Below are 14,849 nucleotides of genomic sequence, written 5' to 3' on the forward strand. Positions count from 1 at the left end.
AGCTGCTCTGCTATTCTGGAAGCCACATTCAAGGGACCCAGGACCTGAGCAGCTGGCAGAAGGACTTGTACCTTCTGTTTGTCCCATTGTATCCAAGATGTTAAAATCATGATGTCACAACATTTAGACATTTAAATGGTTAATCAGATGTATGCCTCTCCTGATATACAGCTAACTGCTATAGACTAATGCAGGCCTCCTTGTTAAAATGGACCCCTTGTTACTCCAATTTGACCAATCTTGGAAGCTTGGATGCGCACTGACTTGACAACCACTTTTTGTGGGACATAACACTCTAGACACAGGTGTTTCTAGCTCTAAGGGAAACAGATAACTAATCTGTGGCCAACCAACCAATGATTTATCAGCTATGCTGCCTCGGATCTTGATCAAAAGAGGAAAATGTGAAAAGTGATACACAAAATGGCGTCACTTTGGTTCAGAGCTCTAAAATGGAGTTGGGAAGCCATTCTAAGAAGGACTGCCTACACAACCTGCAACTTGCAAAACACAAAAACGAAAAATATGAATTTGCCTTGAAGCTTTGAACTGGGCCAAAACTGCAATAACCACTACATCCTGGAAAACTGAATTTCACCAGTTTTACAACTCCTGAACAGCGGCAACCAATCAACTATGGATTCATGTACTAAGCCAGCCACCTCCACCAATGATAATTCTTTCAAAACAATTTGTGTATTAACCCTCTGCTTTCTTTTAAAAACCTCTACTTCTCTCCCTCTTTTCAGAACCCCATTTGGCTTCTAGGTGAATCTGTGTCTCCCAAATTGTAATTTCTAAGACCCCAATCAAAATGCCTTGTTTGGCTGGACGTGGTAGCTTGCACCTATAATCCCAGCACTTTCGGTGGCCGAGGCAGGTGGATCACTTGACCCCAAGCTGGCCAACATGGCGAGACCCTGTCTCTTTTCTTTTTTTTTTTTTTAATTAAAAAAAAAAAAATGCCTTGTCTTACTGCTTTGCAGTGTGGTCTTTCACCTCTTCTCTTTTTTTTTTTGAGACGGAGTCTTGCTCTGTCACCAGGCTGGAGTACAGTGGTGCGATCTTGGCTCACCACAACCTCCGTCTCCTGGGTTCAAGCGATTCTCCTGCCTCAGCCTCCTGAGTAGCTGGGATTACAGGCGTGCGCACCACACCTGGCTAATTTTTGTATTTTTAGTAGAGATAGGGTTTCACCATGTTGGCCAGGATGGTCTCGATCTCTTGACCTCGTGATCCGCCCGCCTCGGCCTCCCAAAGTGCTGGGATTACAGGCGTTAGCCAGCACGCCTGGCCCTTTCACCTCTTCTTGGTTGACATAAGCAATCAGTTCTACAGCAGATACCAGCTGGGTATGCTCCAGTTCAATTCCAACACTAACTACCTGGCGATATCATCAGACCCCATAGGTTAAGGGCTCAGTCCCACAAAACTGCCACCCACTTCTGAGGCCAGTTGCCAGCCTCAGGTTGTTTCACCTGCGCTTCTGACTAACCAGCTATAAACTGCATTTCCCACAACCCTCTCTTCATGTTCAATTAATTTGCTAGAGCAGCTCACAGAACTCAGGAAAACACATAGACTGACTTCTTACAAGGGATGTTACAAAGGATTCAGATGAAAAGATGCAAGAGCTTCCATGCATGCCCTCTTTGAGTGCGCCTCCCTCCAGGAAACTCTATGCATTCAGCTATCTGGAAGTTCTCCAAACTCAGTTCTTTTGGGATTTTATGGAGGCTTCATTACCTAGGAATGATTGATCAGCTTAAGCTTCAGCCCCTGTCTCCTCCCCAGAGGTTGAGGGGGAGGGCTGAAAGTCTGAAGCCTCTAATCCTACCTTGGTCTTTGCAGTGACCGGTCCCATCCTAAAGCTACCTAGGGACTGCGAGTCATCAGTCAACTAATTAGCATACAAAAAAAACACCATTTTGCTGGTTCCAAGGATTTTAGGAATTGCATGCCAGGACAAAGACTAAATATATACTTCACATTATCACAGTTATCTTGCAAGGCAAAGGGACCTGGCAGTTGGAGAAATTATCCTGGATGATTTGAATGGGCCCAATGTCATCACAGGGGGCCTCAAGAATAGAAGAATCAGAGGGATCACTACTGAAGAAATCAGAGTGATGTGATGTGACGAAGACTCAACTCACCGTTACTGATTCCGGAGATGGAGGAAGGGGCCGCAAGCCAAGGAATGTAGGCAACCTCTAGAAGCTGGGAAAGGCAAGTGAACAGATTCTCCCCTGGAGCCTCGGGAAGGAATACAGCCCTGTTGACACCTTGATCTTAGCCCAGCAGTCTCATTTCTTTTGACCTCCAGAGCTGGAAGATAATAAATCTGTGTTAAGGCAGTAAGTTTGTGGTAATTTATTAATAGCAAAAGAAAATGAATATAGCTGCTAGTATGTAAAAGGTGGAAGTTTTCACATAAAACTCTAGCCACACCAAAGATGAGTAGCAGCTTCCCCCTTTTAATAAAGGATGTGTTTCCAATTTCACTGCAATCCTCACCCCTCCCTTTTGTCTACCCCAGCCTCCTATGTCCATTTACATGAACTACCCAGTCTAAGTATTTAAGTTTTGTAATCATATACTGAACTACAGTGTCTCCCAAACAGTAATCCTAATTTCAGCAGCTAAAATAGAAGCAAGCAAATCCAGCCTTCTTAAAATGATTAACCCTATCAGTTATAACAATCCTTTCATTTGTACAGTGTGGTCTAGGTCAAGTTACTTAATTTATATAAGCCTAAATATCCTTCTCCGCACAAGGTGGGGCAAGTTACAGTACATACCCGCTACAGTCGTTTTGAAGACAAAATGAGACACAGCATGAAAAGTGCATCCACCAGACCCACCTGGTACCCAGTAAGGCCTAGGTAATAAACAACGGCGGAAATTAGAGTACTTCTGCCTCACCTGCCACTAGACATTTGGGTTGTTTCTAATCTTTGGGAAGTAAACGCATTGCTCAACGTATTGCTTTTTCTTTTATGTGACTACTGCCTGAAGTCACGTTCCTAGGAAGAATGGATCGATTAGAGAGGCAGGGCAATACCTTTTACCTGCTGGCAGGTGAAATTTCGCCTCCTGGCGGCGTCACCTAAAGTCCTCTCCCTCCAAGGCGCGCCCTCCGCGGCCGGCAGGGGGCGCCGAGGCCGCCTGGGCCCGCCGGATGCTAATAAGCCTGGCGGCCCCGCCCCCCTCCGGAAGTGGCTGCGGCGGGGGCGGGGCCTGCGAGCTGGGCCCGGCGGCCGAGCGGGAGCCATGGCGGCCTCGGAGGCGGCGGCGGCGGCGGCGGGGTCCGCGGCTCTGGCGGCGGGTGCCCGGGCCGTCCCGGCGGCCACGAGAGGAGCCGCCGCCGCCGCCTCGGGCCCGTGGGTGCCCCCGGGACCCCGACTGAGGGGCAGCCGGCCGCGGCCCGCGGTCGCCGCGCCGCCGGCGGGGGAGCTGATCCAGCCGTCGGTGAGCGAGCTGTCCCGGGCCGTGCGGACCAACATCCTGTGCACCGTGCGCGGCTGCGGCAAGATCCTGCCCAACAGCCCCGCGCTCAACATGCACCTGGTCAAGAGCCACCGCCTGCAGGTGAGCCCGACGCGGCCGGCGGCCCGGGCGGCCGGGCCTGGCTCCAACAGAGCGCCCGGCGCCGGCGCGCGAACCCGGCCTCGGGGGGACGAGCGCCCTGCGCGCTGCCGCTGCCCCACCGGCCTCTGCCCTCCCCGGCCGGAGGCGGTTCTCGAACCCTCGCGGTGGGCCCCGCAGGTGCGGCCTCTGGCGGGGAGGAGGAGCCGGGAGCCCCGGGTCCGCCACACGCGCCGGTTCCCTGGCCCCGAGTGTCGTGCCGGACGCCGGCCCAGGCATTTTACACGTTTTTGCCCGTGAGTTCTCACGGCAGTTTGGCGAGGGACGCATCGTCTCCATTATGTTAATGAGAAACAGATTATGCAACCTAGATGATGCGGGGCTTTAAACCGGGGCCTCTGGTTCTGAAGCCCTGTGCTTGCCACCACACCCACAATGCCGCCCTTAGGTCCTGCCCAGTGGACTGTATGTGCCAAAATAACTAGAAGAGAGGGTTTTAAATGTTCTCACCACCAAGAGACAATACGTTTGAGGTCAAGGACATGTTAAATACTCTGACTTGGTCACTATGCAATGTATGTGTGCATCCATGCTGCACACCGCACCCCCATCAGTAGGAATAATTACTGTGTGTCGATTAAGAATAAAAAAAATGTTTTAAAGGAGCGGTAGGTTTGCCTCTAAACACCATCAGTCTGTTCCATGGTGTTAGTAAGATCAGCTCAGGATTGAGACCTAAGGGAAATTGCCCCTGTGGCTCTTCTTTAAGAGGGGGACACAGTAAATACACCATGACAATAGTCTGAACAACCCTCCACGTTATGCAAAACGGGGCAGTCATTTTCAACCTTGGGACACATCTGTGACAAGCTTATTAAAAATCCAGATGTCCAACCCCACCCCAGACCTATTAAGTCATAATCTCTCAGTCATTACAATGGCAAGTTTCCTTCCACCACTCTAGGCCAGCAGTGACATAATTCAAAAGCGCAAGTCGTTGAAAGCAATTCTGCGAATATGTAGCTTTTGATGATCAAGAGTAAATTTAGAGTACCCAGAGTATTGCATGTTCTGTCTGCCCATAGTCAGGCTTCTGATAAGAATTTCACAGCAGAAAACTCTGAGGTTGTAGTCTCTAGTAGGACAGATGTGTCTCCAATGAAGGGTGATCTGCTCTTACCACCATCTAAACCGAGATGCAACAATATTCTCAAATGAACATCAGGGAGCCAGTCAGGAAATGTAGGTGAGGTATGCTGAGGAAGACCCTGCAGGTGGGGCCAAATTGTTGGACTGAAAAGCTCTGGGTTTCTTTCAGAACACAAGTGTAACTCTGGGAATGGCTTTCAACCTATTGTTTTGTTTTCATACTAAATTTTAACTAAATCCTTTTTTTCCCTGTTGTTTTTGTGGTTCTTTGTTTGTTTTTGAGACAGAGTGTCACTCCATCACCCAGGCTGGAGTGCAATGGCGCCATCTCAGCTCACTGTAACCTCCACCTCCTGGGTTCAAGCAATTCTCCTGCCTCAGCCTCCCTAGTAGCTGGGATTACAGGCACCTGCCACCACACCCTGCTTATTTTGTTTTATATTTTTAGTAGAGACAGGTTTCACCATGATGGCCAGATTGGTCTTGAACTCCTGACCCTCAGGTGATCCACCCACCTCGGCCTCTCAGAGTGCTGGGATTCCAGGTGTGAGCCACCGCGCCCGACCTAAATCCTTTATTTAATCACAACTTAGGTGTATGAACTATTTCTTATTAGTTTCTGTTGTTCCTTTCTGTGGAATTGCTGTTAGGAGCTCTAGCTCTTTAAAGACCCTGGTAAACGTCTGTTGAACATAAAGATACCATTTACTTTTCAGGACTGGTTAGTATACAGTAGGTTTGTTTCTAATTATGTTGGGTTTTTTGTTTTGTTTTGTTTTGTTTTGTTTTGTTTTGTTTGAGACAGAGTCTCACTCTGTCGCCCAGGCTGGAGTGCAGTGGCACGATCTTGGATCACTGCAACCTCTGCCTTCCAGGTTCAAGTGAGTCTCCTGCCTCAGCCTCCCTAGTAGCTGGGATTACAGGTGCATACCACCACGCCCAGCTAATTTTTGTATTTTTAGTAGAGATGAGGTTTCACCATGTTGGCCAGGCTGGTCTCGAACTCCTGACCTCAAGTGATCCACCCGCCTCAGCCTCCCAAAGGGCTGGGATTACGGGTGTGAGCCACTGCGCCCAGCCAGGGCAAACTTTTTTTTAGCAGGAATTATACCTCACCAGATCCATTACTTTTTTTCTTGACAAGCAGACTGACTTTCCTGTCTTGTCCTGGCTTTCCAACTGTAGTGCCCAGTGGCCCCTGAGCAGCTGCTGTCTTGGTGTCTTCCTTTAACGAAGGTGGTCTGTGTGATGCAATAGCCATCTATATGATGGTGCCTAGTATGGAGATCTGTACCCTCAGTCTGGTTACTACATAGAAGGCTTTTCAGGGTCTTGCTCTGTTACCCAGGTTGCTGTCAGACTCTTGAGCTCAGGTGATCCTCCTGCTTTAGCCTCCCCAGTAGCTGAGACTATAGCCTCCTGCCACCACGCCCTGCCTCAAACATTGTTCTTTTTTTTGTTTGTTTGAGACAGTCTCACTCTGTTGCCCAGACTGGAGGGCAGTGGCATGATCTCGGCTCACTGCAACTTCTGCCTCTCGGGTTCAAGCAGTTCTCTTGCCTCAGCCTCCCGAGTAGTTGGGACTACAGGCATGCTCCACCACACCTGCCTAATTTTTGTTTTATTAGTAGAGACAGGGTTTCGCCGTGTTGGTCGGGCTGGCCTTGAACTCCTGACCTCAAATGATCTGCCCGCTTCAGCCTCCCAAAGTACTGGGATTACAAGAGTAAGCCACTGCACCAGGCCTCAGACATTAATGTTGATACCTGTTTTCAAAGTATTGGAAGAAGGGAGGGGTAAGGACAGGGAACCGGGAGGAAGGCTGGCTGGGAAGCTATCTTAGGTTGTAAGAGCTGTGTTGACCAGAGACTCCACCTGCTTTCTGCCCTGAGTATCTCATTGGCAGGTTTTCATATAGTCAGTGGAAATTTTCGGTCTTAGTTACAGCTGCTTGCATAATTTCTTTCATTGTTTATATATTTTCTAAATTATATTTTCTTCCCCTCCCCACTAGTTGCTGTTGGTTCTTATTTTATTCTAATATTTCTTCCCAAAACACCCCACCCCCAACCAAATCTTCCCTTCTTAACATAAATGATGAGCAACGAGGATGGGCGAGAATGAGGAATTGGATTGCAAGCTGTAGAGTATGTGCCGCCTTCTGGTTTGATGTAGGTGCCTAAGGTATATGGCCGTATTCCATATCCTGTAAGGAAATCCAGAAATCTAGCCCAGCCTTGTGTACGGTGGGATTCATGGAGAAATGAAAGCTATGAGGATTCAGGGGCAGGAAGAGCAGAACTAAATGCACATTTTTTTATTGCTAGAGATTCTTTTGTTTCTTGTGTATGAAAGCAGTGGAGGGGACAAGCAGGCACTTAAAGAACCTCTTATCAAGCAACATTTATATTTGTAAAACATGGCTTAGAGGATTTTGTTATTTTTAGTCCAGAGGTTTGCTTTTAATGATTTGCCAGAAATTTTTTAAGGAAAGGAAAGGTTCCAAGTTGCTCTATAGACTATATTGTACAAAGATTTCTAATTTTAAATTTAGAATAAGATGACAAAGCAAACCGTTTCCTTCTTGGATGCTTTCTCGGAAGGCAGTCAGGTGGTGCTAGAGTAGCTAGACAGACAGTTTTTCCTAGTTTTTGCTACAGTTCCTACAATCCTTTCTTTTTACCCTCTACTCTTCAACTGTGTCTTACTTTTCCTCTTGTGTATTTTCTTTCTGTCTTGTTACTGGATTGTTTCCTCTCATAGGTTCTTTTTTCAGTTATGTGCACAAAAGATACAGTACAAAAAGTCTAGTGCATTTTATTCTTGAAAGTATATAGAACTTCAGAATAAAAACACCACTTTCTCACTGCACTTCCATTTTATCGTGCCATCGCCATTTCTCATCTGAGCCATCCTACGCTTGAGCTTATTCTCTGAGGACAGAAATGGGAAGAAGGCCCCAAAAGCAGTGGGTGGGGGTGGGAGGAGGCTGCTGTGCTGGTGAATGGTGGGGTGTTGGCTCTCAGAAAACAGGAGCATGGACAGTGTCAGCTTGTTGCCATGACAGTGAGGTTATTAAACATCCATTTAGACTGTCTTCAGTGGTCTCTTACCCAGGCATGATAGTTTTGGCTTACATGGCCATCTGAAGAGATTCAGTATAATACTACCAGTTTTTATTGAACATTTATTCTGTTCAAAACATTCCCAAAGGCAAGAGAAGATACAAATAAATCTCTGCCCATGAAAAGGTGTGGGGGGCATTAGAAGGCATTCTCTTAGGTGTAATTAAGTAATGAGAGAAGAGAAAGTAGTTTGAAGCTATGGAGTAAGGGACTTCGAGTATCCCAGGCTCAAGAAGATGGGACTTGAACAGTACGGGGGTGCTGCTGAAAACGTTTGAGGGAGGTAATGACATGATCGAAGCTATACTTGAGAAAGGTGAATCTGATAAAGTATGAGTGAAAAAGAGACTGAAGGTCTAGAAATTAGATTGAGGCTAATGACAAAATCCACATAAATAGGAGGACTTGAACGAAGGGGCACTTAGAAGAGGACAGGAGATAGTAAAAGGCATGCAACGATGAGAGCACACATTACGGGGGAGCATGAGGGAGGTTGGAAGGGATAATGAAAGGATTACCGAGCTTCGCTGACGATGTGTTCGAAATGAGCAGGAATCTTGTAGTGATCCTAATCCGTGGTTTTATGGAGCATTTCACAGCGTAGGAACATACAAGGGGGGCATCTCCCTGGAATGTAAATTGACTAAGAGGAATTCAATAACGGTCCAATGAATGCAGGATTTTACAGTCTTGCTTAGTATTCTCACCACATTTCATTTAATCTACTCATACTCTCTTTCTCTTACTGCTAACACTAGATGGAAAAACTCTAAGTTAATTAAAAGTATTTCACAAAATGTGCTCATTTTCAGTCATTCCGTTTGCACTCCAGCCTGTTGTGTTGGTTTTTTGAAATAATTATTTAAAGTAATTTTCCTTTTGCAGGATGGCATAGTCAATCCAACAATAAGAAAAGATTTGAAAACTGGACCGAAATTCTACTGCTGTCCAATTGAAGGCTGCCCCAGAGGCCCTGAGAGACCATTTTCTCAGTTTTCTCTCGTAAAACAGGTACTCTCTACTTCTCTGAGGATGAGATACAGATGCTATAAACCTATTGTGCATTCTGATTACTTAGCAGACATAACTAAGAATCGAGTAGACAGCTGCTTGTGAGAGGAGATGCCTGCGTGTCTCCCAGTTGGTATAAACCTGAGTATGCTGTCACACAAGTGGAGGGAAAAGCGGCACGGTCTGGAGGGAATATGTCTAGAAATGAGTTAAAATACAGAGAGAGAGAGTAAACCAGTTCAGCAAAGAATGAGAAAATGTTTGCTCGCAGATCTGTGTGAGTCTGCATACCTCCAAGGGCCCAGCACAAAGGCACAAAGGAACTGTTCTCCCAGGGGAATAAGAACCTGCAGAATCCAGGAAAAGAAGTTTTGGAAGCCACAATCTTAAGAGAAGGGAGGACCTCAGTGACTGGGACAAGAGGTGTTTCAGAACTGGAAGAGATTGGCATCTGAAATGTTCCCCCCGAGGGTGTGCTGGAGGGTGTCCTGAGAAGAGCATTGTAAAGACATTTTTTTCCTGCCTGCAGCACTTACAGATCAGAGTAAATGCTGGGGACCATAGATGTTTCCAAAACAATCTCCTCACTTTTCACAAAGCAAAAGCAACAAGAGGAGGCATATATATAATTAACGGCAATGTGCCTGCTTTTACATTCTTTTGACTTGGACTGCTGTATTTTATATGTTATTTATATTAACAGTGTAAAATCATTATTAATTTGGGTGTATGATGGTTTCTGAAATGTTTTGACCAGTTGCTGTTTTTCATCTTAGTCCCTTCTGCGTTTTTCCTAGCACTTTATGAAAATGCATGCTGAGAAGAAGCACAAATGTAGTAAGTGCAGCAATTCGTACGGCACAGAATGGGACCTGAAAAGACACGCAGAGGACTGTGGCAAGACCTTCCGGTGCACGTGCGGCTGTCCCTACGCCAGCAGAACGGCATTGCAGTCTCACATCTACCGAACTGGCCACGAGATCCCTGCGGAACACAGGTGAAGGGAAAGAAATGATGGCACAAAAGTCAGTAGCTATGGGAAGCATTTCAGATGAAACATCCTGGAGAGCCAGTGGTGTGGGGAGAGAAAAGGAATCTTAGAAAATGTGTGACGTGGAAGAAGGAAGCTTTTGAAAATGGAAGCAGGTCTTGCAAATGACCCATGTCTGGGCCTGAAATCTTGACCCAATTGTTCCCCCTATTTTTTTCTGCCAACCCTCTTTGAGAATCCCTTGTTATTTCCATTTGAAAATCTCAGCTTCCAGAATTTTCTATCAGAGGGAACCAAACTGCCAACGAATAAGTTTTATCATGAAACTGTACTTCATTTAAAGGTCAAATTTTCATTTAGTGTGATAGCTTCCTGCCTTAGAAATGATAAAACTTGCATTATGTCTTTTAGCTTCTTTTGGCTTAAAGATCTGAGTTGAGTTCTAGTAATTAGAGCTTAACAAAAAAAAGGTATGCCTCCTCCTCTTCTGTTTGCATGTTTCTGAAAGTTCACCTGCCATAATAGGACCAACTCCCATAGTTGCGAGAGAGTGGATTTATCTTGTCTGCGTTGAATATGACCTCTGCTATAGATGGGGGAAATGGCATTTGTAAGTGAGGATAGAGTGTCATGGTCGAAGAAAGTTGTATTTTAAGGTTTTCTTTTTGCTCTGTCATTGTTTTCAGGGACCCACCTAGTAAGAAAAGGAAAATGGAAAACTATGCACAAAACCAGAAGTTATCCAACAAGACCATTGAATCATTGAACAACCAACCAATCCCTAGACCAGACACTCAAGAACTAGAAGCTTCAGAAATAAAGCTAGAACCATCTTTTGAAGACTCTTGTGGCTCTAACACTGACAAGCAGACTCTTACAACACCACCGAGATATCCTCAGAAGTTGCTTTTACCAAAGCCCAAAGTGGCTTTGGTTAAACTACCCGTGATGCAGTTTTCTCTCATGCCTGTCTTTGTGCCTACAGCCGACTCCTCAGCCCAGCCTGTGGTGTTAGGTGTTGATCAGGGCTCTGCCACAGGGGCTGTGCACTTACTGCCCTTGTCAGTAGGAACCCTGATCCTCGGCCTAGATTCAGAGGCTTGCTCTCTTAAGGAGAGCCTACCTCTTTTCAAAATTGCTAATCCTATTGCTGGTGAGCCAATAAGTACTGGCGTTCAAGTGAACTTCGGTAAAAGTCCATCTAATCCTTTACAAGAACTAGGGAACACGTGTCAAAAGAACAGCATTTCTTCAATCAACGTGCAGACAGATCTGTCTTATGCCTCACAAAACTTTATACCTTCTGCACAGTGGGCCACTGCTGATTCCTCTGTGTCGTCTTGTTCTCAAACTGATTTGTCGTTTGATTCTCAAGTGTCTCTTCCCATTAGTGTTCACACTCAGACATTTTTGCCCAGCTCTAAGGTAACTTCATCTATAGCTGCTCAGACTGATGCATTTATGGACACCTGTTTCCAATCAGTTGGGGTCTCCAGAGAAACTCAAACCAGTGGGATAGAAAGCCCAACGGATGACCATGTACAGATGGACCAAGCTGGAATGTGTGGAGACATTTTTGAGAGTGTTCATTCATCATATAATGTTGCTACAGGTAACATTATAAGCAACAGTTTAGTAGCAGAGACAGTAACTCATAGTTTGTTACCTCAGAATGAGCCTAAGACTTTAAATCAAGATATTGAGAAATCTGCACCAATTATAAACTTCAGTGCACAGAATAGTATGCTTCCTTCACAGAACATGACAGATAATCAGACCCAAACCATAGATTTATTAAGTGATTTGGAAAACATCTTGTCAAGTAATCTGCCTGCTCAGACATTGGATCATCGTAGTCTTTTGTCTGACACAAATCCTGGACCTGACACCCAGCTCCCATCTGGCCCAGCCCAGAACCCTGGAATCGATTTTGATATCGAAGAGTTCTTTTCGGCCTCAAATATCCAGACTCAAACTGAAGAGAGTGAACTTAGCACCATGAACACCGAGCCAGTCTTGGAGTCACTAGACATAGAGACTCAAACGGACTTCTTACTCGCAGATACCTCTGCTCAGTCCTATGGGTGTAGGGGAAATTCTAACTTCTTAGGCCTTGAGATGTTTGACACACAGACACAGACAGACTTAAACTTTTTCTTAGACAGTAGCCCCCATCTGCCTCTGGGAAGTATTCTGAAACACTCCAGCTTTTCCATGAGTACTGATTCATCTGACACAGAGACCCAAACTGAAGGAATCTCCACTGCTAAAAATACACCTGCTCTTGAAAGCAAAGTTCAGTTGAACAGTACAGAAACACAGACCATGAGTTCTGGGTTTGAAACCCTGGGGAGCTTGTTCTTCACCAGCAACGAAACTCAGACAGCAATGGATGACTTTCTTCTGGCTGATCTGGCCTGGAACACGATGGAGTCTCAGTTCAGCTCTGTAGAAACCCAGACTTCTGCGGAACCACACACAGTCTCCAACTTCTAAAACTAACAGTGGAGTCCGTGTGTGAGACGGCATCTACCATTTCCTCTGGATTAAAACTACAGACTGGGGACAACAGTATTAATTCGATTGAATGTGGCTGATGATGCAGTTGCTTAGCTTCTTTGTGGGTCTCTGCCTTTTGTACTTATAAACAGAAATTTGTGTATAAATGTTAGTGTATTATAAAGTTTGAGATGTTGATCTAAATTGTTTTTGTGTTGCCTACATTTGCCTTTTCACAGCTAGTCTTTTCATGTTAAAAAAAATGTATTTCATACCTGTAAAACCTATATAGCCATTTAGCTGAAGCCCAGCTTACCAGGTTCAAGGGTACAAACTTCTCAAATCTTCAAAACATTTTAGTCAAAGTGTAATATACTTAAATTGCACCTAAAATATCTTTGGCAATGCTTGTTAGAGATTCCTGATTCCTGTTACTAATCACTAAAGAAACCGGATGCCGCCACCGTAGGATTTAAGCAGTAGTGCTTCCGTGCTCTCAAGACTCCTGCTGCCTGGACCTTCGTCAGCTTTGACACCTCTTTTCTGATTTAAAGACACCAAGGAAAACTACAACTGTCTTTAGTTTTGAATCAGTTTTCATGTAATCAATGCCACCTCTTCCCTACATGAACTACTATTGATACCAGGATACAAGTGTATAGCACTTTACACACAAGAGGTTTATTGATGTAAAATTATTGGCTAGGGAAACAGCAGCAGGCCAGTGTGGTGGCTTACCCCTGTAATCCCAGCACTTTGGGAGGCCAAAGCAGGAGGATCACTCGGGCGCAGGAGTTCAACACCAGCTTGGGCAACATAAGGAGACCGTGTCTCTGGAAATTTTTTTTTTTTTTTAATTAGCCAGGCACAGTAGCATGCGCCTGTGATCCCAGCTACTTGGGAGGCTAAGGTGAGAGGATCACTCGAGGAGGCTGGGGCTGCCATGAGCCATGGTCATGGCACTGTACTCCAACCTGGGTAACAGGGCAAGACCCTATCTCAAAAAAAAAAAAAAGGCACCAGCAACAAGCACTTAGTGTAGTGTTCCTACTAAATAAGCGTAGGTTATCCAAACCTTGGGAACAGGGAGTTATGGAAACATGCCTATGACTTCATCTTGGGGTGTGTCCTATGAAGATCCTTTCTGCTCTCCACAGTAGGCCAGAGCTGGGGGCTCTGGAGCTGTTTCCCCAAGTGCACCCACAAGCTGGATCTGAGTTTTGTCACTCTAAAACAAGAATAAAAGTGGGAAAAGGGCATCCCCCATTAGGTTTCAATACTTTGCACTTCCACTAAGCTTCATAGGGCAGGAGTGCAATCTACAATTATTTTAAAGTGAATTTCCTTCCATTCACCATTCTTCATCTTTTCTTTGAATAAGGAAAAATATCTAGCAAGGATATTACTTGTGCCTTGAGGCTAGCAATTATAGGACAGATTCATCTAAAATATGGTATTCTGCATTTTTTTTAAGTGAATAATACCAGTCTTCAAAGAAAACAAGGTGAAGACCTATTGCTTCAATAATCAAGAATGCTTTCTGTGTTTTGAGGTAGGAGCATGATCAAGTATGCTTGGGGATTTTCTGTATTTAGGAGATCCTAGATTCTTAATTGTTGGCTAAGTTCCAGTCAAGTAGGAATCAGTGCAGCCTGTAAGTTCTCCACACTGACACACACACAAATGCTTCTTTCTGTAGCACATGCCTGTGTTACTGAAAGCTAAATCCTCAAAACCTAGTAAGGGGACTAATGATTCATTAAAGTAAATTGATGGTTTTGCAACTAATTCCTATCCCATACATTTGATACAAAAGAAGTGTTGGTAATGGATAAATAACACATCCTGGGCAGATGAGCTCAACCTAGTAGGTAAGAGCTTGCTTTGGCCACAGTCACCTATGAGTGGGTTTCAAAACAAACATAAAGCCTTAACTTAGAATTTCATTATGTTTTAGAATCATCACTGCCTTAATATTCAAGCATCTATTTAAGTTCTCCTAATAAAGGAGAAATGCATGTTTATGGCTTTTTCGTAAATATAAATGCAGTGATCTATGGCTTAAAAAATTTGTTTCCGTGACAATGTTTGTAAGTCTAGCCAATAGAGTTATTTACAGAAGAAAAATTAGCATGTAATAATACAAGAACTGTTTCCCCCTCAAAACCTGAACCTGAATTATTTGTAAAAACTGAAATTTAATGATTAAAGAGAAGTCAGAATTGTACCCTTTTTTGTGAATTCTTGAACCTACTCATAAATATGACTTATTTTATTGCCTTAAGTTTTCACACTCATTGTCTTTTGAAAGCCATATGATAAAATGATTTCATCATACCCAGTTATTTTCATTGTTTTTTCTTTTGTTCATGAAAATATGCTAACAATTTTCCTAGAAAAGACACTCCAGGTAATACCAGCCAGATGGCTGACTAGAGGTCCCTAATGCTTGTTGCCCCCACAGAAAAGGACCAAAAGAACAAATA

The 14,849-nt window shown here is 44.7% G+C and overlaps 2 protein-coding genes across 6 annotated transcripts in view; one reads left to right on the plus strand and one right to left on the minus strand.

The window, feature by feature from the left end:
* CMC2 (C-X9-C motif containing 2) overlaps window positions 1-2,328 on the minus strand; it is a 60,714-nt gene extending 58,386 nt beyond the window's left edge. For 2 of the 4 annotated variants that reach the window (XM_054534189.2, XM_063717366.1), the window contains exon 1: window positions 2,157-2,328. The gene's annotated coding sequence lies outside the window, so the exon portion shown is untranslated. The remainder of the gene's footprint in view (window positions 1-2,156) is intronic. The other 2 variants (XM_054534186.2, XM_054534185.2) reach the window with 1 other exon arrangement.
* Window positions 2,329-3,243: 915 nt separating this feature from the next.
* ATMIN (ATM interactor) lies at window positions 3,244-12,567 on the plus strand. 2 transcript variants are annotated; one of them, XM_024233809.3, is made up of 4 exons: window positions 3,244-3,591; window positions 8,748-8,873; window positions 9,671-9,870; window positions 10,551-12,567. In XM_024233809.3, the coding sequence occupies exons 1-4, from the start codon at window positions 3,274-3,276 to the stop codon at window positions 12,358-12,360; spliced, it is 2,454 nt and encodes an 817-aa protein (XP_024089577.1). In that variant the 5' UTR covers window positions 3,244-3,273; the 3' UTR covers window positions 12,361-12,567. The 2 variants fall into 2 exon arrangements, with proteins under 2 accessions (XP_024089577.1, XP_054390153.1); XM_054534178.1 differs by lacking the exon at window positions 3,244-3,591 and having other exon boundaries at window positions 9,650-9,870.
* Window positions 12,568-14,849: the final 2,282 nt, after the last annotated feature.

Source organism: Pongo abelii, chromosome 18 (genome assembly GCF_028885655.2).
Source record: "Pongo abelii isolate AG06213 chromosome 18, NHGRI_mPonAbe1-v2.0_pri, whole genome shotgun sequence".
Lineage (NCBI taxonomy): Eukaryota > Metazoa > Chordata > Mammalia > Primates > Hominidae > Pongo > Pongo abelii.